This window comes from Erigeron canadensis, chromosome 8, assembly GCF_010389155.1.
Source record: "Erigeron canadensis isolate Cc75 chromosome 8, C_canadensis_v1, whole genome shotgun sequence".
NCBI lineage: Eukaryota > Viridiplantae > Streptophyta > Magnoliopsida > Asterales > Asteraceae > Erigeron > Erigeron canadensis.
In genome coordinates, this window is record NC_057768.1 from 9,409,689 (window position 1) to 9,435,941 (window position 26,253).

General features: G+C 31.2%; 2 protein-coding genes across 5 annotated transcripts; one reads left to right on the forward strand and one right to left on the reverse strand.

Moving 5' to 3' along the window:
- Positions 1–6,800: 6,800 nt before the first annotated feature.
- LOC122579928 (aspartyl protease family protein 1-like) lies at positions 6,801–15,814 on the reverse strand. Of its 4 annotated transcripts, none has more exons than XM_043752192.1 (10): positions 15,313–15,814; positions 13,373–13,508; positions 12,919–13,154; positions 10,127–10,351; positions 9,312–9,345; positions 8,790–8,863; positions 8,584–8,683; positions 8,444–8,501; positions 7,153–7,224; positions 6,801–7,042 (listed from the first exon to the last, which is right to left on the reverse strand). In XM_043752192.1, the coding sequence occupies exons 1-10, from the start codon at positions 15,585–15,587 to the stop codon at positions 6,822–6,824; spliced, it is 1,431 nt and encodes a 476-aa protein (XP_043608127.1). In that variant the 5' UTR covers positions 15,588–15,814; the 3' UTR covers positions 6,801–6,821. The 4 variants fall into 4 exon arrangements, with proteins under 4 accessions (XP_043608127.1, XP_043608126.1, XP_043608128.1 ...); XM_043752191.1 differs by having other exon boundaries at positions 9,210–9,345; positions 15,313–15,813; XM_043752193.1 differs by lacking the exon at positions 13,373–13,508 and having other exon boundaries at positions 9,210–9,345; positions 15,313–15,393.
- Positions 15,815–20,462: 4,648 nt separating this feature from the next.
- Positions 20,463–21,467, forward strand: LOC122610223. Its single transcript, XM_043783217.1, has one exon. It carries the CDS (start codon positions 20,463–20,465, stop codon positions 21,465–21,467), a length of 1,005 nt encoding a protein of 334 aa, XP_043639152.1.
- The last annotated feature ends 4,786 nt before the right edge of the window (positions 21,468–26,253 follow it).

Consider the following 26,253-nt stretch of genomic DNA (forward strand, 5'->3'; position numbering starts at 1 on the left):
TGAAACGGTTAAACGTTTTAGCCATCATAGCCATTAGATCATCACTGTCAGTTTCATCATAATCTGGAGAGATATTATTCATGACTCCAGAATCCATTAATTCAGACATCATCTTCTTTATAGAAAATACATTCTTGGAAGACATTAATGCTGCACATGGTGGTTCAGTATGACTAACCACTAGGGAACTACTGGAGGCATGATTAATAGCATCTTTTTCTACCTCAATTCTCTGGGCTTGGTTCTCTTCAGTGAATCTGAAGGCTCCATACAAAGATGACAGAGTATGGGAATGCAAGGTTTTACCTTGTCTCAAGACCACGATCATATGAGACCATTTTGAAGGAAGAATATCACAAAATTTTTCAAGAAGTACATCCTTGTCATTCTCTACCCCAAGCCCTCTTAACTGGTTTATGATAGACATAAATCTGGTGTAGGTACTAGTTAATGATTCATTGGGTATGGCAAAAAATGACTCGTACTTCTTATTTAAAGCCACTTTCCTGGTAACAATAGTATTACCACCACCTTCATACTGGTTCACTAGTTCATCCCACATGCTTTTGGCACTGGGATAAAACACTAGTGTAGGAATTAGTGCTTCAGGAACGGCCCCGAGGATCATGACTTTTGAAGTAGTGTCAATATTGACAAGTCTCCTTTCCTCTTCAGACCAATGTTCCTCTCTCTTTTCCCTCCCAAATCTTGCTCCAGTTGGATCAAGAAGTGGATTGAGAGGACTTCTAGGAATATAGGGTCCTTCATTTAAAATTTTAAGCATATTCCTCTTAATACCAGTAACATCTTAGCCTTCCACGTGCCAAATTCATCACCATTCCCACTGAATTTGGGAACAGGAGTATTCGAGTAGTGCACATGCACGTGTGGAGAAGCAGGAATAAGGGATGGTGGTGGTGGATTATTGTTAGCATGGTCATTGGTTTGTTCAAATTCATTTATGGGTGGAGGTCCAACATTTAAAGGGTTTCCTTGTGTATTCTCTGGGTTGGCCATCGAGAGAATGCAGATCTAGGCAAGTATGTTAGCCTTCTACTCTGATACCAATTTTGAAGTCCCTCACTCGATGGTTTAACCCACAGGTGTAGAATAACAAGTCAAGTAATCACTAGAGATGACTAGTATTAAACGTCAAGAGAGCACTAGATTGGACTAGTATTACGATTAATATAAATGCAAGAATATATATCGTAATACGTACTTAAGCAATATAAAGATAAACAAATAATTAAATGATGAGACACAATGTAATTTTCAAGTGTATTTTATTTATTGATGTTAAATAAAATACAAGGTTGTTGTGGAACAAGATATTACAAAGTAAGTATCTAAACAACCTATGAAATACAAGTGATCTAATCTTTGCTAAATAAACTCTTTTATCGAAATACTTAAAGTTGTGAAGTATGACTGTTTAGATCGAGAGTATTTGAGCAAAGGCACCAAATTGCAAAAGTATGTAATTTGGACGAGGAAGTGACTTGGTATTTATAGGCAAAAAGAATAAATATAATATTCTTTTTGCCGTGCAAATATGGTTACATGCATTTAAGGAAATTACATTAATTCCTTAAAAGCATTGATTAAAGTACAAGAATAAAGTCACATGACAGTGACTTGTCTTCTAATTAACCAACCACCTTTACATGCGTGTAAGACTTTTAACAAAAGACAAATGGATTGTCCGGTTAAAGGCATGTAAAGGCATAAAGTGAATTCCTTGTAATCAGTGTTCAGACTTGTAAGGTCTAGAACACTGACAAGGACTCCAGTCAGGAGATCTGGTAAGTCTTCCAGTGAGCTCTGCTATTTGTCAGACTTCTTTCTTCAGACTTCGTCTTCGACTTCAGTGAGAATGTTCTTCAGTGGAAAGATCTTGACTGGAGTGAAGTCCAGTGAACAAATCTGGTGGAATCCAGATTTCTATACAAGTAAGTTGTTCACTGGTCTTCACATAATTTCTGGACAAATCTTCAGAGGGCTCCAGTAGTTACGTCTGGAGCGAGTCCAGTAAATCTGGACCTAACAAAAAACCTATTTGTTATTATTTTTGAGTGAATTATAAGTGCATTTTGACTATTTTCGTTAAATTGTAACAAGTTTTGAAAAAACTTTATGAATAAAACAAATTAAAAATAGTCGTACCGGCCGGTATTTTCGGTAATACTGGTTATACCATAAATTTTTCAGCACTAGTATGATTAAAATACCAGTTTTTAAAACATTAGGTATGAAACCAGCAATATCGTGCAAATGTTAGGTACCATTTAAGTAATTAAGAAACGCGATATTACATATTTACCACTCACGTGCAACTCACGTGGAGGGGTTTTTAACGGCTACGTGATGCCCTTAGACTCCTGTATGGTCTGAGTGGAGATTCGCATACAGTGTAATTTCGAAAGGAAAGGTATGAAACCAGTAATATGGCGCAAACGTTAGGTACCATTTCAGTAATTAACTCTAATTAACTCTAATTTTTATTATGTTTTATTTAATGTATGAATAAAATTCATAGATGTACTAGTAAATATATATAAGTTTAAATATATTAGTGTTTTTATATTTAACATAATACATTTTAAATTTAATATGCTAGTGTTTTATATTTAAGATAATACATTTTAAATTTAGTATGATGTTTTAATATAACTTTTTTAGTGAGTTTGTATTGAGTTAGAAACAAAACAATTAGTTTTGTATGTTACTTAAATGTGTTCAAACAATTTGCGAGTGTGTTAAAAACGTAACTTGTATCCTTATGACACATGCTAGAACACATTTGTTAATCATATAAAAATTTCTTAATTATAGTATTCAAATAGCGTGTATGCTTTCAGGGTTTTAGCAACTACTACAACAAACATTTTAACAGGGTTTATCTTACTCTTTAATTATTATACGAATGTGTATGATAAAACTCAAAACCTTTTAAACCCAACCCCAATAATCCATCTCCATTGATATAGAGCATCAATGTGGATAGTGAGATTCAAACTCATAGACTTTACCAAAGTTAAATATAATCGTCTATTGACCTTTAGAAATTTAAACTTAAATATTGCTAGTATAGTTTTCTCACAGATTAACAACTAACAAGTGCATTTGTGAATGTTTTAGAAAATATCAAGTTCATTCAATGTGTCCTAGCTTGTGTCTCATGCTAAGACTAAATGGTATAAGACATCTTTTATGAAAGGGGTCTTCCGACATGTAGCGCTAAGTAAACAAAGATGCATTTCAACAAAAATGGTGATATAAGACATCTTAACACATAGGGGCATCTTTTGCCATGTGTCAAGACCAAATGATTAATTTTTGTTTTTACTTTTTATTTTTTTATACACTTTTATTTACATACTTTTATTTATATACTTTTAACTATATAATTTTTCCTATACTTTTAAAATAACATAAAGTAAATAAAAGTTCATTAAAATCCATTACATAAAAACTAAATAACATAAACTAAAAAAAAACACATAATTCAACTAAGTAAGTACATAATTAAAAAAACACATAAAAACTAACACAATTTTAAAAAAACTACTATTTGCCATAATACTTTTATCGAATTTCCCTTTTCATGTCCTCCATTATAGTTCGTTCGGGCTCTTCAAGATAACTAAAATCTTTCACCAACATCCTCACTCATCCCTTTTATCCTTTTTCTCTTTAAGTAACAATCTTCTTTCACCCAATTTCGCACGTCTATTACTTGATTTCATTAAACCATGTAACTCGTTAGTAACTTTCTCAAATATCTCCGTGTAGTCGATACGCCGTGCCAAACCCGAACCCAAAAGCCGACCCCGATGCGGCTGCCCTTTTAGCCACGTCTCGACCTATCGGTCGAATATACCGATCCTCAACTTCCTCATCCTTGTTTAAATCAATGTTCACCCTAGCGTTGGACCCTTCACTTTGTGGTTCAACGGATGATGAAGTTTTTGACCTTTTGGTTGTTGGTTCACCGCGTGTTGCCTTTCCATCAAACTTGTCAATTATATGGAACCTTGAACTTTTCTTAACGAGTTCCTAAATATCTATGTACGGGAACGGTTTGAGCATTGTTCCTTGGTACTCGGCCAAAACTCTTTCCAAAATTTGAGCGTCGTTACTCTCATTTTGATGGTTGTTTTTGTCTTTGTGACGAGTGTAAATTTGGTTGAACACGGAAACTTGGTTCTTTATCTTTCGCCATTTCGAGCCGATTGAGTCCGATTGAGTCTTGGTCACGGTAGTCATTTCCTTTATTTTCAAGAGTGCGAAATTTCTTGGTAATTTTTCGCCAATACGTTTTGTTCTTGTGATAGTTTGCTAAAAAAATTAAAATGAATCCGGGTTACACAAATTACTAATAAAAAAAAACACATATATACAATTCAAAAAAAAAAAAAAAATAGAAAACATGTTTTAAAAAAACAGAAATCTGAAAAATTAAAAAAAAAAAAAACAGAAAACGGTTTTTAACAAAAAAAAAAAGAAAAAAAATTTTAAAAAAACAAAAAAAGTACTAATTATAAAAAAACAAAAACAGAAAAAAAAATTAAAAACAAAAAACGTTTTTTTTAATTATATATATAAAAAAAAAGAAACAGTATATAGAAAAAGTACCAAGCTTAGGATCCTCCGTCACGTCGAGCCAAGCTTTGGCTAAGCTAAGTTGTTCTTCTTGTGTCCAAGGATGGGTGCCGCTTTCGCCCTCGGTTCGTCGGGTCCTTCTTTTTATGATTTGGTTTTTTTTTTTGTGATGGACCGCATTGCTCTTCTTGTACTTGTGTCTCTTGTACTAATTCAATATCCGGAGAGTGTGGTGTGGGTGATGGAGTCTGGACCATCCTTTGTCATTCTAAATAAAAGTGTAAAAAATATATAAGTATTTAAATAAATAAAAGTGTACAAAAAATATATAAGTATATAAGTAAATAAAAATGTAAAAAAATAATTAGAAGGTATATAAGTAAATAAAAGTGTACCAAACATTTGTTGAGGACTATTATAGAATTGTGGACTGGGTTGACTTTCTCCAAAACCATACAAATCAGGTTGCATTGGCATCGGTTGCATCGGCATCGGTTGTATCGACATTGTTTGCATTTGAGCCATGTACCTTATAACCCCTGGACTATTCAAGACGTTTGGATCGTTAACATCAGGTGGGGCTTGGGTGTTTGAACGTGAAAACCCATAGTTAAAAATGTTGGGATACATGGTAATTTTATATAAAAATAAAAAGATAAGAAAGTATACAAGAGAAGAGAAGAAAGTGTTGTAAGAATTGTGGAGTGAAAATGGGGTTTAAAAAATAGGTAAAAGGTAATTATTTAAAAAAAAAAAAAAAAATTTATGGGGAATTCAATCCTAACGGGTATAAGACCCTTGGGAAAGGGAAAAGTGAACTTGGTGGTCAACGGTTATGCCAAACCGTGAAGAGCAAAAAAGCAATCCGGAACGCCCTGCGGGGCAATTTTCATTGCGTCCTAGGAGCGTTTTGGGGGGGAATCCGGCGTTTGAACAGGTCATACCACTCGGTCTAACTACCTAGCAAAAGGCGGGAAGTTTAGCATATGGCTTGATCATGTCCAATTAAGAAAACCTCTTCGCAAAATCTATCCCCAAATTAATATAATGAGAAAACTAGTATAGTTTTTTTCCATTAAATTACTAATTTGATAAATAATTTTGAATCTATACTAATTTGGTAAATAAATTTCCTCATTATACTAGTTTGGAAAAAAAAACTCCTATAAACTCACCCATCTATATCTATATCTATATTTCTATAAGGGGAAGGGAATATGAGGCTGTTAGGCACCTAAGCTGAGTGAAAAATCTCTCACATACCTTTTTTTAACCATAAAAATCATGAGGGATCAATCATGGGATTATAGAAAACCTCTCATATACCTAAGCTGAGTGAACAACCCCATACTCATTTTTCTTTTTCTATAATCCCTTATAAAACAAATTGTTTCTCTATTTTAGGAAATTCAGTAATTTTTTCAATATTCTCAAACTACCCCTAAGTAACCCTAACAGATATATTTAGAATTGTTAGTTTTTGCACTTATTATTTTTTGCATTTAATCCTTGACTTATATTTAGGATGATAACAACGGTTATATGCCTCATCGCCGTATGTCATGAAAGTATCTTCAACAGCCTATATTACCGTTACGACATCTCACACGTTATAAACCATTACCACTGCAACGCGCGAGCACTCTTGTAGTCTATATAAAACAAATTATCTTCTCCCCTTTTAAACAACTAAAATTATAAAATGACCATATTATTTTCTTCTTTATTTTCTTAAATTTAAACATCTTTTATCTATATACCTATAATATCTTTAATGAAATAACTTACAACGTGGATAATCCAATTATTAAATAAACATATTTACCACTCTTACATCAATTAAATTTACATTCACTACCACACCACCACCATCACGACCACCACTTCAGCCATCACTACAACCATCGTCTCTACATCACGCGAGCATACATCTAGTACATATAAATTAAATAAAGGTGTCCATCCCAAATAAAGATAAGACCTACAAATTTTGTTTCCTTAATTTCGCGCTTGTTATTAAGCTAATATTTTCACCAAGAAGTTACATTTGAACTTCTGTTTTCTTTTTTTCTTTTTTTTTTAAAAAAAAGAATAATATAATAGTTACTTAAATGTCAATCTTTCTTTTGATCTAGAACTGTTGAATATTCACAAACAATAGCTAGTCACTTATATTTCTGTGGACACGGGCGTCAGATGAACAAGAAGCATCTCATTTATAAAGAATAGGGAAGAATAATAACTGCAACGAAAGAATGAATAATAAGGAAATAAATGCAGTTATAATTTAAGTAACAATTAGTGATAGTTGATGATACAGCAGAGCTATAATCCCGATTTCTATTCCCTTCACCTTCAAGCCCAGCAGCAACAGCAGGAGGGACACTTGTGTTCAATGGTCTAGACGAGAAGGAAGTCGAATTATCAATGTCATAACCTGCAAAACATGGGTTACAGTAATGTTTTCTTAAGTTATTTGTTACATTAGAGTACTCTGGGAAATGTGTTGGTGTGTGGTCATGAAATTGAATTGTGATGGACACTTACAACTGGACTTCTTCCAGCCAAGAACGAGTTTCTCTCTATCAAATATGATACGATAGCCAGTCATGAAGTTTTCTGTGTTGAAAGAAGAAATAACACAGTATAAATAATGATATTGTTAAAAGGGTCGTAAAAGCTTATTCAGTTTAACGACTAAAATTGGCTGACAAATCAGAATTCCAAAAACTGACCTTTCATATCTAACTAACGTATTTTTCATTTGAACTATCAACTTTCGTTATCTTTTTGATGGGTTATAATTTTAATTACTACCAAATATATTCATTTCCAAAATATCACCATTCAGGTTAAAATGGAAGAACACATAATTAAAAAATAAGGATAAGTGCACCAAAATGTATGTAATTAAGACCGAAAAGTTATAGTGTGCACGAACTTACAAGAACCTTCATTGTATGCACGAAACTAAGTAAAAATGTTCAAATTATGTAAGATGGTATACGTGGCATCCCATATGAGCCGCCACATGCAAGTTTTTAATTGGTCAGTCTCGGTCATAGTTAGTTACATGATTTGGACATTTTTACTAAGTTTGTGCATACAATGAAGGTTCTGGGTAGTTCGTGCACACTATAACTTTTCGGTCTTAGGTACCTACGTTTCAATGCACTTATCCTTGAAAATAAATAAATAAATTAGACCATGTTCTTCATATTTTATTTTTACATAGGGTCTAAGCTATAAATTGGCTATATACTTACTCTTTTGTCTCTATGTAGATAATAAACTACAAAAAATTAAATTGTATACAACCAATCTATAACTAAATCCCTTGTATATACAAAAATAGAAATGTAACTCTCGAATGCCGTAGTAGTGAATTTCAATGTTTATTTTTCTACAAGACTGAAAGTAAAATATCATTATTTTTGAAGTTGTTCCATTCTCTATCATATAATTAAGTTGCAACAAAGTAACAATACAAACCATTTTAAACTGAAATAACCTATAAAGTAAGTATGTCCTTGATTCCTCATATATTCTTATCAAAAATATGTTTCAGTTTTCCGTAATGCTAATCATTCTCCACCAGTAGATACAAAAATCAATATCAACGGTGACTATAACTACCAAATTTTGAAGATCATAGGTTCCAACCATGGAGGGATAAATTTAGGGATGGAATTATTCATTGACTCCAAAAGTCATGAGATAACTAAAAAGATTTATAACTAAAAAGATTTATAAGACTTATAATAAGAACCAAAAGAAAGAGCTGTTATACTAAATTTTATACTATTGTGTATATTATTAATATTATTTGGAAACTTACGTCCAATTATGCTCATTTCTGCATCATACATAACAGCCAAACAGTACACAACTTCTGGCTGCAACACAACATTAGCAAACTACAATAAGTATTATAGATATATTGGGAATCTGATAGAGGGAGGGCAAGACGAGGCTTACGCGCGTGTGGACAATAACAACGGGATTGTAGATATTAAATTGACCACTCCCTTTCATGGTCAAGGTCAGAGCTGGGATCTGACTAGTATTCGCTTCAGAACTATAAAAACCAAGGCCGAGATACAATATGAAAAGCAAAAAAATTTGGTAACTTGAAAATAATATAACAAAGAATACTACGTAAAAAATAGGGCTTGAGATTAAACCTCATAGCATAGCAATACTCAAAGGGGATTGATTTATCAGTTAACCGCCGTGAATCTTTTGTTTGTGCATGAAACTGCAGAATGGAAGATTAAAAACACTTGATGAGCTGAACTTTTAAACCCATGCAGATATGATTCTTGACATCTCATATAGGCCCATTTACTAATAAAAGCAAAATGTGGTAAAAGATTGGAAGTATTTCTTCGGCACTTGATTATTACTTACAAAAAATGGTTGTACCCTATGAGAAAGTTTCTTGAAGCACCAAATGCACATGTTAAAAAACATTGTATTCCACATGGTACAATTTTTTTCAAGTAAGCTTCCAGTAAATGTTATTCAAAATTTGTGTGTTCACTACTGATATTTGAAGTGGAAAAGTCAAGAATTATAAAATTTTCATCTTTAAAAGTGCTTACCAACTTTGTCAGCCTTGTGTAGTGTGGGTCAACGAGATAAGTGAAGGAGGTACCAGAATCAAAAAGAGCAGTGAAACTAGAGTTGATAAGGGAGGCACCTACACGAAGTTGTGTTGCTGTAATAGTATATGTTGGGCTGCAAATAGTGAACAAAGTTAGAAACTGAAGCTGAACCCAAGTAATCAAGTATGTCAAATTTTCTTATCATCAGAAGTGGGAGTTCTGACTCGTTTGGTTATCAACGGGCCGATTTGGGTTTTCTTTCATCTACAACATGTCGAACCAGTAAAATAGACTAAAAGAAAACGAGTCAAAACATTGCCCACAGCGTATGTGATGCAGTTTCCCACGCAATCAAATGGCTCATTAACTTAGGATGATTCAAAGACTATAAATTGAACACAAGGTTCTAAGAACACAAGTTCTTAAATTCAATAATAACTCAAAACTGATCATAAACATTCTCCGTCATAAATATTTATACTAATTCTAGCACCATTAAAATAGGAAAAATATTAATCCATAAATTATACTAATGAATAAAAAGATAACTCATAAAATTAAAAGCATACTTCATAAAACCGCATTGTGGGTCGGGTACCGGGCCAAGATCAAATGGTGCCGCATCAGTATGTTTAATGTTTAAAACAACCAAATCAATTTATTCATATATTTGACAGATTACTATAATATATATGTAGTCATCTGTGACCCAGAATTATTTATTCTATTAAATGACATAGAGCTTATGAACGAAAGTGTTACTAAAAATCTAAAACTGACCCATTTCAGACCGTACCCAAAAACATCCAGCTTGACCACTGAAAATGCGCAACACACCCATTTTGCAACCTCTACTTTTAATACATCTCTAATTTCTACAGGTAGCATAGAATCAAAACATATTTACCACTTACTGTGATGCATCGAAACAAAACGGCGTCTCTTCCTGGTCAATGCTGCCTTTATCACCGAAACTGATCCTACCGGTTCCATCATGCCCAAAACACATAGAGAAAGAATCTGCTATGTAGCCTTCTCGTGCTAAGATGCCAGGAACTGATAATTTCTCCATACCCAGCCCAAAAATACCATTTGGGGCTGCAACATGTAGAAGCGACCCAGTTTGTACCTGCCCACACCTGTAAAACTCGAATTAGTAGCCAAGAAACAGGTCACTTTTTAACAAAGTTGTGAATAGCACTTTTAAGCCTTAACAGACTAATGGCTTACTCAAATGAATAATGCTAATGCATATAAACTTCCTATATCACTTTATTAATTAAAACATATTAACTGTAATAAATTTGTTTCCATGATCATACTAACATAATTTATTTAAATAAGCTATGTAGAAATAGAAAATGTAATGTTTACTGGGCAACTCAACCCGATAAACCCTGTTTCGACCAACATATAAATTACATGTTTTGACCTAATCCATCTTGACACATTACACAACCCTACTATCTTGCCACATCTACTTGAACTCTTGAGCAAGCAATCAAGATTCTGGTAGCTTTTTGTGCGTTTGGTCGTTCATATGAGTGCACGGAAACGGATACGGTAACGGGGTACGGGAACGGGAAACGGCAAAATTAAAAAAATCCAAGATACGGGTACGGCAAAGATACGGCAATAAAAAATTTTAAAAAATTAAAAATATGTTAACAAAAATTAAAATAGATACTCGTATATGTGTTTATCATGTAAAGAAAGTTAAAGGTTCATGTGGTTAATTTGTAAGAATAATATATTATTATTATTATTATTATTATTATTATTATTATTATTATTATTATTATTATTATTATTATTATTATTTATTATTATTATATTATTATTATTATATTATTATTATTATTATTATTATTATTATTATTATTATTATTATTATTATTATTATTATTATTATTATTATTATTATTATTATTATTATTATATTATTATTATTATTATTATTATTATTATTATTATTATTATTATTATTATTATTATTATTATTATTATTATTATTATTATTATTATTATTATTATTATTATTATTATTATTATTATTATTATTATTATTATTATTATTATTATTATTATTATTATTATTATTATTATTATTATTATTATTATTATTATTATTATTATATTATTATTATTATTATTATTATTATTATTATTATTATTATTATTATTATTATTATTATTATTATTATTATTATTATTATTATTATTATTATTATTATATTATTATTATTATTATATTATTATTATTATTATTATTATTATTATTATATTATTATTATTATTATTATTATATTATTATTATTATTATTATTATTATTATTATTATTATTATTATTATTATTATTATTATTATTATTATTATTATTATTATTATTATTATTATTATTATTATTATTATTATTATTATTATTATTATATTATTATTATTATTATTATTATTATTATTATTATTATTATTATATTATTATTATTATTATTATTATTATTATTATTATTATATTATTATTATTATTATTATTATTATTATTATTATTATTATTATTATTATTATTATTATTATATTATTATTATTATTATTATTATTATATTATTATTATTATTATTATTATTATTATTATTATTTATTATTATTATTATTATTATTATTATATTATTATTATATTATTATTATTATTATTATTATTATTATTATTATTATTATTATTATTTATTATTATTATTATTATTATTATTATTATTATTATTATTATTATTATTATTATTATTATTATTATTATTATTATTATTATTATTATTATTATTATTATTATACGGATGAGGATCCTCTAAAGTTGCTTTCAACTTTACTAGTAAAGTTGGAAGCATCTTGATCTTTGGATTGAAATCAAACGTCAAAATTTAAAGATCATATTTGAATCTTGATCCTTGATTTTAAATCAAAGGTTAGGATCACCAACTTTACCAATAAAGTTATAAATAACTTTAGAGAATTCTTATCCTTATATTACAAAGTGTTTGGTGTATGTCATATTTCCATAATATAAATAATATTATGATTTTAATTTATGGAGAAGTAAAAACCCAATAGCCATACGTGGTCCAGTCTAGTCCATTTGTTTAAAATCTACAAAACCTATGACTTTTTCACATAGCAACACCTAATAGATACAGATACATACACATTGTCTTGTCTTCTTCGTCTCCTTCACCGGCCGGAGTTGATTTTTTTTTTTTAATCTACAACCACCTCCAACACACACACACACACACACATATAACAACACATACAAAACACTCACACACTGAAAAACACACACTCGCCTGGAAAAAAACCCACAAGAACTCACAGCTGTCGTCTTCATCTCCGGCTATTGATGGTCGTCTGAAATCCGGTGGAAACGTGTCGGAAACTTCTTGGAAACGTTTCAGTAAATATAGAAACGGGTTAGAAACGTTTCGGTGCCGTTTCACACACGTATCCGTTCCCATGCCGTCCCCGAAACGGGAACGTCACCCTGATAGACGTTTCCGTGCATCATAGTGTCAACATATGTGATGTATATGTATATCAAGATATGCACATGCATAAATGATGTGCATCAGTACATATGCATATATTTATTTTACAAATCATGCACAAGACATTAAATCATACATAATATGCAAGACATGAGTGTTGATTGGAATTTACCCGAATGTCACAAATGCATTGACCACTTTTGCATAGTTATCATCTGTTTCTAAGTGAAGACAATCCTCCAATAATATTCCAGAGGTTGAAGTTTGAGAAGAGACATAAGATGATGAATATGGGCAAGTGCTGACTGTTCCGCTTCCCGGACAACTAGCAGTACACATCCTGTGGTTACAAGTAACTTTTTTGCTCGTTGATGATTCCTTTGGATCGTAGATACTCATATTAAATTTCTGTAAAAAAATATTTTAAACTAAATTATCTGACCATATGATTATACTAAAGACGTTAAAACTTTCTATCTTGCTCTAAAATTCGTCTAAATGATTACAGATTCAACTAAAATTCTTGAGTGGTTAAATAACACCTAAATTATTTACTCACATAAAAAAATATGCAACCTTATGCAAATAACTGGATTTATTATGAAATATTAAAAACAATTACATACAGAGCTATAAGGTGTGTTATCTATAGAGGCACATCGGCGGCACTCACATGGCACCCAAAATAGATCACTCCCAGTATCAAGCGCTACAAAGAACTTCTGTCCCGGCGTCCCTAAGGAGATTATCGTGTAATGCAAACTATTTCCACAGGAAAAAAATCATATAAGAGAAGAGCATTGCCAACATTTCATTACAATATTAGAGTATACTATATTCTTCTTTCTTTCTTTCTTTCTTTTTTTCATTGTGATACATTACAATAGAGAATAAAAACAACGTGGTTTGGATCAGTGGTAAACACCCTGACCTTTGTAGACATAGGTCAAGGGTTCGATCCTCATCCCATGCAAAGGCAGGAGGTTCTTTTCTACCATTTAGGTAGAACCTGGAAGCAGCCTCTGGGCTCAAAACCCGCAGAAGGGGGCAATGAGCAGTTTCTTTTTTTTTTTTTTTTTATCATTGTGATACATGACAATAAAGAATAAAAACCGTAACGACAGTTTGAAACTTTGTATTAGGGTCGTAATGTTGGCACTGATAACTAAATGAGTTGCTCAAATGATAGGAAAATATAACAATCCATATATATTGTAAAACATTAGGTGCTCATTAGATCAATTAATCAGTCATGCTGCTCATGAGCCTAAAAAGCTTGACCATAACTTTCAACAAAAAAGGGGTCAAGTACTCATCAACATTTTTCTAATAAAGTAACTCAACAACATTTTTCTTACTCAAAATTCTATTAAGTTACTCAAAGTAAAGTCACTGAAATATCCACAGTTTAACTAGTAAGATATACACTTTTTAATAATATATGTGTAGCTGACTGACTCAAAAGACTAGAAACAAACCAGGCTGAGAGGCCCAGTTTGGCTCGTCTACACTGCTAGAGTCGGGAACTCTAGTTAACTACGAATTTTAATTTATGCACTTTAAAAAGATATTAATATATATGGAAAGTTACTGAAAAATTGTCAGAACAAGTGGATTATATAGTTATATACAAAAAGAGAGTGAAACAATAATCATCCTTTTAAGAACCGGTTATATACATGGGGGTTAATGATCTATCCACTACAAGAATACATGATGTACACATAAGGCTAATAAGTATTAACCTGAAGTCTAAAAAAGCGACAATTTCGTCATCAAATTCAAACGAGGTATAGTTTCAACCAACTTACACAACGAAACTTAACCGTTCAAAGTAGTTAACTTTGCATTGTACTTAAATTAAGACATTAAACTTGCTTTTGGCACACAAAAAAAGGAAATTTTTCCAGGTAACAACCTCTATTGTGTGTCTAAATGATGTACCAAAGAATAACCAATATCCTTAACATGAAACTACATATGAAAATAACTCCAGGATTGGTTCCGTGTTAAACCCAAACTAAAAGAAAAACAAGCATTTATATCCCATAAAATTCGAACCACATTAAATTTATCTGTGTCCAATCACAAATATCTATCGACTATCAGTTGATTATATGTTGATGTTCAATAGCCAATAAGCCCATGGCTTAGTGGTCCAAGGGAAAATGGGACTCCCTGGGGGCTCGGGTTCAAATCCAGGCATTAGCGTTTGATTACTAACTTGAGGAAAACTAATTAGTATTAACTAAACCAACAAGGAGTTAGCCTAGTGGTAAGCCAAGCACTTGGTGACTCTAAGGTCCCAAGTTCGATCCCCACCCATTATCAGTGAAGCCTACGCGGGTTCGATCCTTCAGGGTGCCCAGATCTTGTGGGGATTAGGATGGGGGTATTGAACCGGCATCATAAGGCTGATACGGGGTGAGTGGATGGGTATCTAACTAAGGTACCAGGTTTTTTTTAAAACTAGTATCAACTAACATTTGCCAACAATTAAAACAAAAAAAACACCATATCTGAGTAAATAAAATACTAAAAAAATAAAATAGTTAAAAATACATACTAAGCCAATCCTTTGATGCGGAAACTGGAATTGCCATCTGAAAAGGTAAGTCTGGAATCGGAAAGACCCCGGCCCCGAAAAAGGCGGTCATGGTGAGTCAACTGGGAATAAAACTCAACACTGCCTTTAGGAGGAAAATTGTTGTTTTGTGAAGCCCATTTTTTAACAGGATCAGAGAAACGGTGGTGCATCTTTAAAGTGAATACATTTGTGGTAGTTGCAGTTGTAATTATTATTAAGAAGAAGAAGATGTTGAGACCAACAAATGATTGCATTTTTAGTTTAGTTTGATGATTTGAAATCAAGTAGTGAAGTGTGGGTGTTTATATATATATATATACACACATATATAGTTGTGATTTGATATGATTTGATGAAAGAGTGTGTGTGGGGATCTGTGAATTTAGGGGAGTTTGTTGTTGTTGTTGGCAGTGGTGGTGGACTGGTATTGCACTGGTAGGGCAGCGATGGTGTACCATCACAGTTCACAACCCAACTCATCTATAAACTATTTTTTCTCTTTTAAAACTATCCTATCCAATTAAATTCAACTTTTACACTCTCATTAACAACCCAACTTAACTATTTTTTAATAATTTTTTCTTTTAACGTTCGTATCACGAGACGGCTAGCCGTTACATTCATTTGGGCAGGCAGTCATTAGCGACCGATCTACGAAGTCAGGAACCACAGGGAGAGAAAACCCACTAATTTAACCGATACAGAAGATACGACATTAAATTGAAGGTAAAACCTAGCTTGCTCAGACTCAAACTCTGGTCTCCCAAGATCCAAGCATTATTGCAAGACTTCAGAATGCCGTTGGGGTTTTAACCCATTGGCATTTTTTAGTAATCTATTATTATTAACATTTCTTTTATTCAAAACTAATTAAAATACTCTTATGTTTAAAAAAATTATTTATCATCATAGATAAAAATAAAACTATGATTTTATTTAATAAAAAAACATAAGTATTTTTTTTTCAAAAAATATGTTATACATATTCTTTATCATAAATAGAAATAAACTATATAAACTAAAAAAGATTTCACATTCATCCAAACATAATTAACAAACTAGATCCGTTTAGAAAAAGTTAACAAAGTTAATAGCTCGTTTAAATTTGAAAATATTAACACAGTACCCGCATGTTGTGGCGACGACGGTGACGACAGTGTAGTTGTGTCAGCGACTGGCAAGGTTGGAAAACTCGTGACTCGGACTCAACTCGGCGAGGGGGGAGTCGAGAGTTTTTGGAGACTCGGACTCAACTCGGCGAGGGGGGAGTCGAGAGTTTTTGGAGACTCGGACTCGACTCGGATTGGAATTTTACATACAAACATAAGTATTTTTGAAATTAAATGTAATAGAACTTCAAAAATATCTTCCAAACTTCAAATTTTAGCATAATTGTTTAATATACGGTAAGATAATAATTCAAAACTTGAAAAATTAAACATATGATTAGTTGATAGTTACACGTTTCATCATCATTTTGTGCGTATCGAGGTAAGAGAGTTTGTGACTCGGACTCGACTCAGCAAGGTAGGGAGTCAGAAGTTTATTTTGGGTTCTCGGCCGTCTCGGAGGAGTTTTACAACCATGGCGACCGGTGGTGATGAAGACGACAGGCAGTAATGGTGCCGTGATATATGTAATTGATGTAAGGGGAAAAGTGATGTGATAAGTGTAATAAAAATGTATCAATATTATAGTTTACAAAACAAAGATAAAAATTTATTTATTCTGTTATTATCAGATTTATATTTTATTTTATCAGATAAAAGTTTTATTATATTATAAATTGAAGTTATGTATTCTAAATCATTTAATTAAACTTAAATTTTATTTATAAAAATTTCGTTATATTAAAAATTAAAGTTATATATTTTTCATGGAATATAAGTAAAAAAAGATGCCACTTGATTGTATTAAATTATATAAACAATGTTTGTACCATCTACTGGTTCGGTTGGATAAAGATTATTTAATAGTTTTCTTTCCCCTTTTTGATCGACCGAACGAGACATATATACTCCAATGGGGATGGTCTAAGGCGACGTTTTTAGTTTCTCTGTTGGTCGGCTGAAGATTGGATTCATTTATGTTAAAAGTACGAGTATTATATTATTTTGAAAAGGAAAAGTTAAACTACAGATGATTTTAGAATAAAAATAGATTTCATGAATGTTTGAAAAGAAATGATTTGATATGATTTAAAAGAATTTTGTAATGGCTTTTTTTTTTTGGCTAATTGGTTGTAAGGTACCATACTTATCAACTTTTATTATTATAAATATAGGAAAATGATTTATGATGTTAACATCATTTTTGTTGGATGATGTTGCTCTCACAAACTCACTTAAATCAATTTCTACACATGTCAAAAACCCCCAATGATTTTAATGGTTTGTGAAAACAACATCATCCAACCAAAATAATGTTAACATCATCCAAGTTATCCCCAATAAATATAAACCAAAAACTTAAGACTCAACGGTGTAAATTCCGTGATGACGAAAACCACCATCCGGTTTTTCAATAAACACGTGTCAGTAATATTGTATGTGTTTTAGTTTGACCATTACGGCTGTTTTCTCCTACCTGGCTTGCCACGTAACCTTCACAATCACATTATTGATTATTATATGTATAAAATAATATAGATATATTGTCGATGATCTCAAACATAAAAAAGAAATGTATATGCACCTGCTACTCAAATTCATCATCCTTAACATGTTTTCTCACTATATCAAAGCAAGGTAGTTATATGTAACTTCAACAACATCACCGTACCCAGACTCACAAAATTTGACTAAACAATTTCGTTATCACAAATAACATCACTATTTGGAGGAGAAAGAAATTAAATACCCAGATCATCATCACCGTCATCATATCTGGATTTGGATATATATTTCCATACAAGTGTATTGTGTAACATCAATCAAACACACTAGAGACACTACGAATACGTACATTACATACAATCAATCAAAAATACTTAACCGATCACTTTGTCACAAGAAAAAAAAAATGATTACACCACCACGTTTACACCTCCACCTTACCATCCTCCTATCCACCGCCTTCCTCGGCTACGCTGCCGCCGCAACAGCAAAGCCACCGCATGTTTTGCATCAAAAATTTGATTATTGATTCTTGGTGATTGTTGATGGCGGTGAGTGAAAACGCCTCGGGAACGAATTGTTAGAAAAAATTCCGGCGTAGTATATATTGGGCGGCACCTGGCGGCGCGTGGAGAAATTAGGGTGGTAGATTTTTTGGGTTGAGTCGGCTGTGTTTTCCGACAAAGATGATGATGGCGGTGAGTAAATCTTATAGATTGTGGTTGCATAAACTTTAAATAATTCACTAGACAAGCTGCTTAGTGGCTGTTTCCGTGTTTTGTTTACTTTTGTTATTATCTTTCTAAATGTTTCTGTTAATGTCAACGTCCCAAATAATAATAACGCGTTTTTGATTCACAGAATTCGATTGAATTTGATAGAATTGGAATTGAATTCCATTTTTTAGTGTGTTTGGTCCTTCAAAGAAGGAGGAATTACATTTCGGAATGTAAACATTCCATCATTTGATGAAATCTCCATTCCTTAGGGATGGAAGAGAGAATCTTATTCTTCCACCCATTTGAATTTGTAAAAAATCAAAAACATTCTGTTACCATTCCTTCAAATTCCAATTTTTTTGATAGATTTCATTCCTTCCAAAAACATTATGTAAATTAAACGCATCCTAAAGGTTTTTCTTTGCTGGTGGTTTTGATGGAGATCATAACAAGTAAAATGGCTTTAAATATTAACTGGATTCTAAAAAAAAAAAATTCCTACAATGGCAAGAATGTTAGAAGACGTTATGATGGTTATTGTTATATATTGTGATAACTTATATATGTTTAATGCTTTTGTTATATATGAAAGTAACTTATTTGATATATAATTGAGTTTTGTTCTTTCTATATACAATAACTATCTGAATTATAATTGTTTATTGTCTTTTTTTATTGTTTAATGAAAACCGTTTTGGACAATTGTATCGTAAAATTGTGCGTGAATGTTGAATGTGCGTGAATTTTGAAAAAAACGTCCTATCATTTGGCTTATTAGGACTTTTAAATTTTGTCCTATAAAAGATGTTATATAATCTTTGCATTAAAACCCTTTTCATGCTATTAAAATAGCTATTTTAGGGAGGGATACATCTAAGATAATTCATCTTTTAGGATGTCAATATTTGTTCCAATAAACTTATAAGGACCTTTTTCCGTGTACTATGGTAACAATAATGTTACATCACAAGCGTCCTATCGAAAGATTAAAAGTGGCATGTTAAAATATCATAAAAATGTCCTACTATGTTTTTATTAAGACGCTATTTGAGTTAATATAGATATATTATACAACCATAAAATTGTTTTCATAATTTTTTTAGGATATTAGGACGCTTTTTTTGTTACTGGACTTATTACGACCCCTTATATGAGACGCTTTTACCGTTGGTTCTATTAAATGAAATGTCCTATAAAATAACATTTTAAGACGTTTTTGGACGTCCTAAAAACCCAGTTTTATTGTGGTGGTTTTACTTTGGTTGTAATTTAGTATTAAAGTTTTAATGTTTTTAGTGATTGCTTTTATTTTGTTAATGGTTTTTTATTAATATTTTGTATGTAATGTTTTTAACTTTAATGAAATCTTAGTTTAAAAGTTGAAAGAAATAATTAAAATTGTCATGACGGATAAGATGTGATGTGATATAATGCAAACCAAATTATGAAATGAAATTAAAAAAAAAAAAGATAAAAGGTGATAGAAAAAGGTTGATTGAAAATGAAATATTAAAAAAGATGGTGATATTAGTATCACAAAGATGAATTGATATTCGCTTATGTAATAGTTACACTAAGAAACAAAAACAATACTTCGGTTTCGACATCAATTCCTATGAACATTACTTAGGTTTTAAAAAAAATTATAAATCGTAACATAGTTGTTATAAACATATTAACAATGGAACTCAAGAGTAATTTATATATGGGAATATAAGGCTTATATTCCCATCCCCCTTTATATATATATTCCCTTCATTTGAAACCAAACTACTCTTAGTTGACAAAATTGAACATGGATAAACCACAAGAAGAAATGCAATTTTTAGGCCTATTTGGCATCTACAAAGAAACTATCAAAACCATCATCTCATGGAGAAAGATCTTCACTCAAATCACCTTAACCTTTATCCTCCCACTAGCAATTATCTTTCTAGCTCACATGGAAGTCTCTAATCTTATTTCAAGAAAAATTATGCAAACAGATTTTCAAAAACACATAACCAGACCTGGAACTTTACGATATAGCAAACTCACAGATGCCTTAAGATCTGAATGGATCATATATTGGTTACTCAAAGCCACCTATTTCACATTTCTCATCGTCTTTTCCCTTCTATCCACTTCTGCAGTCATTTACACGACTGCTTGCATATACACATCGCGTAATCTGACATTTACTAGTGTCTTGAATGTCGTCCCAAAGGTTTGGAAAAGACTATTTGTCACATTCTTGTGCGCGTTTGTGGTTTATCTTATTTATAACCTTCTAGCAATCTTAATACTAGTTTTGTACATGGTACATTTTCCTGATAACACATTTGGTGTTGTGGTATTTCATGTTATGTTGATTCTCTACTTCATGGGGTTTGTTTACATAAGTATTATTTGGCAAATGGCTTGTGTTGTTTCTATTTTGGACAACTTTTATGGTGTTAAAGCTATGATGAAGAGCAAGGATTTAATTAAAGGGAAGCGATGGGTAGCGATTATTGTTTTCACTAAGCTCCATTTATCTTTTTTTGCAATTCAAATTATATTTGAACTATTGGTTGTGTATGGGCACGCGTTGGGAGTTTGGAGGAGAGTAGGGTTCGCTCTGTTCTGTTTTTTGGCGCTTATGATACTGTTTCTCTTTGGCCTTGTCGCTCAAACAATTCTCTACCTCACCTGCAAGTCGTATCACTATGAGAGCATTAACAAATCAAGCTTGGGTGATTTACTAGAGGACTACCTTGGTGATTATGAAGCTTTGAATAATGGAGATGATAATGTTCAACTAGAGCAGACCCATGTTTGATTAGATTGGCAATGTCCCTTTACTATTGGGAACGTTTTTTTCTTGTTGATATATTCTTGTTCCATATCCGAATTTTTATAGAAATTGATATATTCTTGTTGTAATGGATCTTCAAACTACATCAAAAAGTTGTCAAATCGAAAATCTACACTAGTGATAATTATATTGAAAACGGATCTCACAGTCTATCATATCATGCTTCACTATATCTACGGTAACATACCGACCCGACAATTCATAAATGGACAAAATCTAAAAATTGATAAAGATAATTTTAAAAATTCATCACAAAATTTAAGGGCGCGTTTAGTTGGAGAAAATGTTTTTAAGTTTTCCATTTCTAGTTTTTCAGAAAATGAAAAAGTTTTTCACTTCTAAAAAACCCTTGAAAATTTTGAAAACGCGTTCAAAATAAAAGATGGAGTTTTCATTTTTCCATTTTAGAAAACTAGAAAACATGTTCAAATTCACTTGTTTTCTAATTTTAGGTTTATAAAAGGTTTGAAAAATAGAAAAGTGAAAACAAAAACTGAAAAAAACAGTTTTCTAATTTTAGTGCAAAAGTTGGAAAAGAGAATTTTCATGTTATAGGAAAACTTTTCTAAAAAACGCGTTTCCTGTTTTCCATGTTTTCTTAGAAAATGAAAATGGAAAATAAGGGAGTTTTCTTGAACTAAACGCACCCTAAATTTTCCGAGGGGGCATCGACTCCTATCGCCCTAACTTTGGTAGTTCCCATCCCCGACACACTGTTGCTATGTCTAAGTTGGGCGAAACAACGCCAAAACTAGTAGTTCAAATAGAGAATATATGATACCACAATCTCTATTAGTTAGGCTTGTTAAGGGGTGTTTGGTACGATGTAATAAAAAGGGGAGAAACAGAATGAAAAAAACTTATTTTATTTGGTTATACCCGAAAATGGAATCGAGAATGGAAAAGTGAGAATGATCTCCATTTTATTAATTCTCTATAAATTGTAGAAAATGAGTGATAATGGAATATTTGTTTTTTCTTTCGATGATGTACGTTATATGTGTTAATATTAACTATTAATTAAAATTTTGTATTTATCTTAATGTTCATTTGAAAATTAAAACTGGCCAAAACAAACTATGATCTGAATTTAACACAATATGTTTTAATTGTGTTTTCTTTTTATTGTGTAATCTAAAAACACCAGTGTGTTTTTGATTGCGCGTGAAAATCAGAAAATTATTCAAACACACTGTGCTATGAACTTAACACAATGTGTTTTCAAAAAAAATAATAATAAAAAAAAGTAAAAACACATTGTGTTAAATTCGGATCATAGTGTGTTTTGACATGTTTTCTAGTTTTTCACGAAAATTTTAGTTTTCAAATGATCACAACCCTTATCTTATACTCATTATCTGTTTGTATCAGACAACAAAATTCATTCTTTTTCCAAATACTTATTCTTATTCCCATTATTTTCATTATCTATTACAGTTATATAATTTTTATGATTTTCTCCTATAAAACACTTCGTAAACGAATTGAGCACTTAATACATTATTTGAGATCGTACACTAGTTCAGCCTATTTGAGTAAAATTTTTATGGAGCTCGATCATACTCAAGCTCGAGTCTTAAAATTGAGCTTGAAATGTCTATTCATTTCAATCTCATAAAAACTCGATTGAAGTTTTTTTTTTCTTTAACAACGAGTTAGTAATTTGTAATTAATATCCGAGATACCACATTGACATTCAGTTAGTAATTTGTAATTAATATTCGAGATACCACATTGACATTTAATTAGGCAATATGGAGAGCTCGAACATTTTGAATTTGAATATAAAGTAAATAATAATAAGCAAGTGATGAAAATCAAGTTCCATGCTGCATAATTAATATTACTATTAATGTATAAGTACATTATTCTAAGGTTTAGTATTCACAAAATACAGTAAGACTTATATATTAACAGTCGTACAATATAGGTGAAGTATATACCGCATTTACATAACAAAAATATAGCCTATATACTAACTTTTTTGATCAAAGTGTGGCCCTTTTTGGTTCTTAGAATTGACCACATTATAGGATGGGATCATGAGAAGCCAACGTAGGAAAAAGCTCCACTTGATTAACGAAATGCACGTCGTGAATCAACGGGTTGCCTGTTCGTTGTGGAGGAGATCCAGTATAGTAACAAACTGGTCCGCGTTCCTCTTCTGTTTTCTGATACATTAGTATAAATAACAAATTGCCATGATGATATCGTTTTCAAAAACTTAAGGAAATTAAGCATAGTTGTAGAAACAATGTGAATATTAACGAACCTTATCTGTAATAATCATGTTAAGAATTTCACTTCTTCCATCAACATTTGTTTGGCTACAACGGCCAAAAAAGAAAAACACGATAATTAAGAGACTATAACCATGTAGAGCTTATAAAAAAACGTCAAACTCCACAAGAAATGAAATTTCAAGGTAGAACAAAATTGAACCTTTGTACGCTGGTGTATTTAAAGGGCTTAACGAGTTCACGCGAAATGGTCAATCTGGGGCGACGAGGCTTGGGACAAACCGGCAGATCAGTTTGTTCACCTCCCCCATAACCAAGCTTAGATGGTTTACCCTCAACAAGATTGTTTTTTACAAACAAATGATGCATCTCTAATCTTTTTCTCAAATCAAAACATTTTAATAATTTTTGTTAGAATGTAGGCTTTAAATTTAGATCTTTGTCACAAGTAATAGAACTTGTGACTATTTCTCCTATTTAAGGGAACTTGACTTTTAACAGTTGTCACAGTTTAAGAAATGTAAAAGAGAAAATGTTAAGTTTTGGAATTAGAATAAGTGAAGAGGTAATGAGTAGAGGTAGCAATTTACCTGGTTAGGAATAATTATAGTGTTTGATCTTGACTAGGCTAAACCTTCCTAGTTTTCCTATGATTCTCATATTTTCCCGTGTTTAACTTATATTGGTCCATGTAAATTGAATTCGTTTAATTTGTTTAATTTATATTTTCATAATTAGGGATTTTAAATTTTTATACTCTCTACCTTTTTCATTCACACTCAACGATATTACCTTTTCATATACCAACGGAAATTCATTCAAAAACAATCCTTTGCTTCCTGAGAACATTTCTCACATCTAGATTTAAACAGAAGACCTTTAAGTCCAAGTCTTCAAATACTAATCCATAACCATTACATAACGAGAAAAGTGAGTGTGAAACTATTATGCACTAATTTGGGTAAAAAACCTTTTACATACTAATATTTTAATACTTTGAATAAATGTTTGGTTCCTATAATTTTTTTGGTATAAAAAAAAGTACATGCAAGGTTTTTCACTCAACTTAAATATCTAACAGCATTATATTCCCTCCCTTTGTATAATTACACACATACGTTGACGGGACCATACGTAATACTCACTACCCCCTCCCAACTCTTCATTAGGTCTCGAGTTTTCAAATTTTTTTGTCCCCCAACATAATAAATTTTTCTATTTGCCACTACACACATACAACCACATATAGACTTATATAACCATACTATTCGTAAGAGGGTTTCTTTTGCTGACTATTTCTTAACTTTTCAGTTTTATTACTTTATGACTATTTTTATCATCATTTCTAAAAACTAAAACTCGACTAATACACTACTATTTATAATACCACTATACAGTCATTTAATTTTTCCATCACTTTATGTTTTATTAATTGAACACAACAATAAAATAATTTTGTTATAATAAGAAAACATATTATTATTAAAACATTATTATTATAAATCCTTCAAAATCATATTTCTGATACCAATAATCCAAGCATACCACTTGTATACACCGTCTAAACATGAAACACCCGTTTTTTCATTTTTTTTTCTGTTTATCAACATTTAGGCGTCATTTTTGTTTTTTAAACTTTTGAATTAAAAAACATCTCACAAATATCTTATTTTAAAAATACAACTTTATAAACAAAACTATATATTAAAAAATTTATTATAAAATGGATAAACTTGTAAATGTAGTCAAACTCATATGCTTTTGGTCAAACTTGCACGGAAAGTCAAACTCGTTAAAATGGATAAACTTGTAAAAATGAATTTAAACACATAAAAACATAACGACATTCATTAATTAAGACACTAGTGATATATTTCTTGATGATAATAGGGTACACAGGACATACCACTAGGAACTGCGATACGAAAGGTTGTCCGTAATGAAGACCTCCGCTGAAAAATAAAGAGATAGGAATTGTTCCCCTATAATTCAGGGATTTGGTCTTATCTCTTAGTCCATGAAAAAAGGAAACGATCCTCCTGGACTTTCTATTCCCTAAAACTTAGAAAGTCTTTAGCTTTTCCTCCAAGATAAAGTCTCCCTATAAAAGGAGACTCATAAGACCACACAAAGGCATTCAATTTATTATTCACACATATAGGATCAATCAGATCTGAAGATACAATCATCGGCACGATCCCAATCGGCCAGATACTAATCATAATCAAATCGGCGTAAAGAGACTAACTCTACCTTCGGGGAATCGCCAACAAACAACCAAAAATACCCATCATCCTCTCTTCAAAACCTAATCTCGGTTTAGTGTACAACTATTTCTTGTACTAAACTACTTGTGTGACTTGTTTATTTTACACACCTAAGATGAATTTCGTAACCCAGTTTACTCTACTTTCTCGAGTAAAAAGTGAATTGTTCACAAATGTTATATGTTGGTAACTTTTTTATGGCTGTACAATGTAATGGTGTTAGTTGTACGCTATAGAATTACC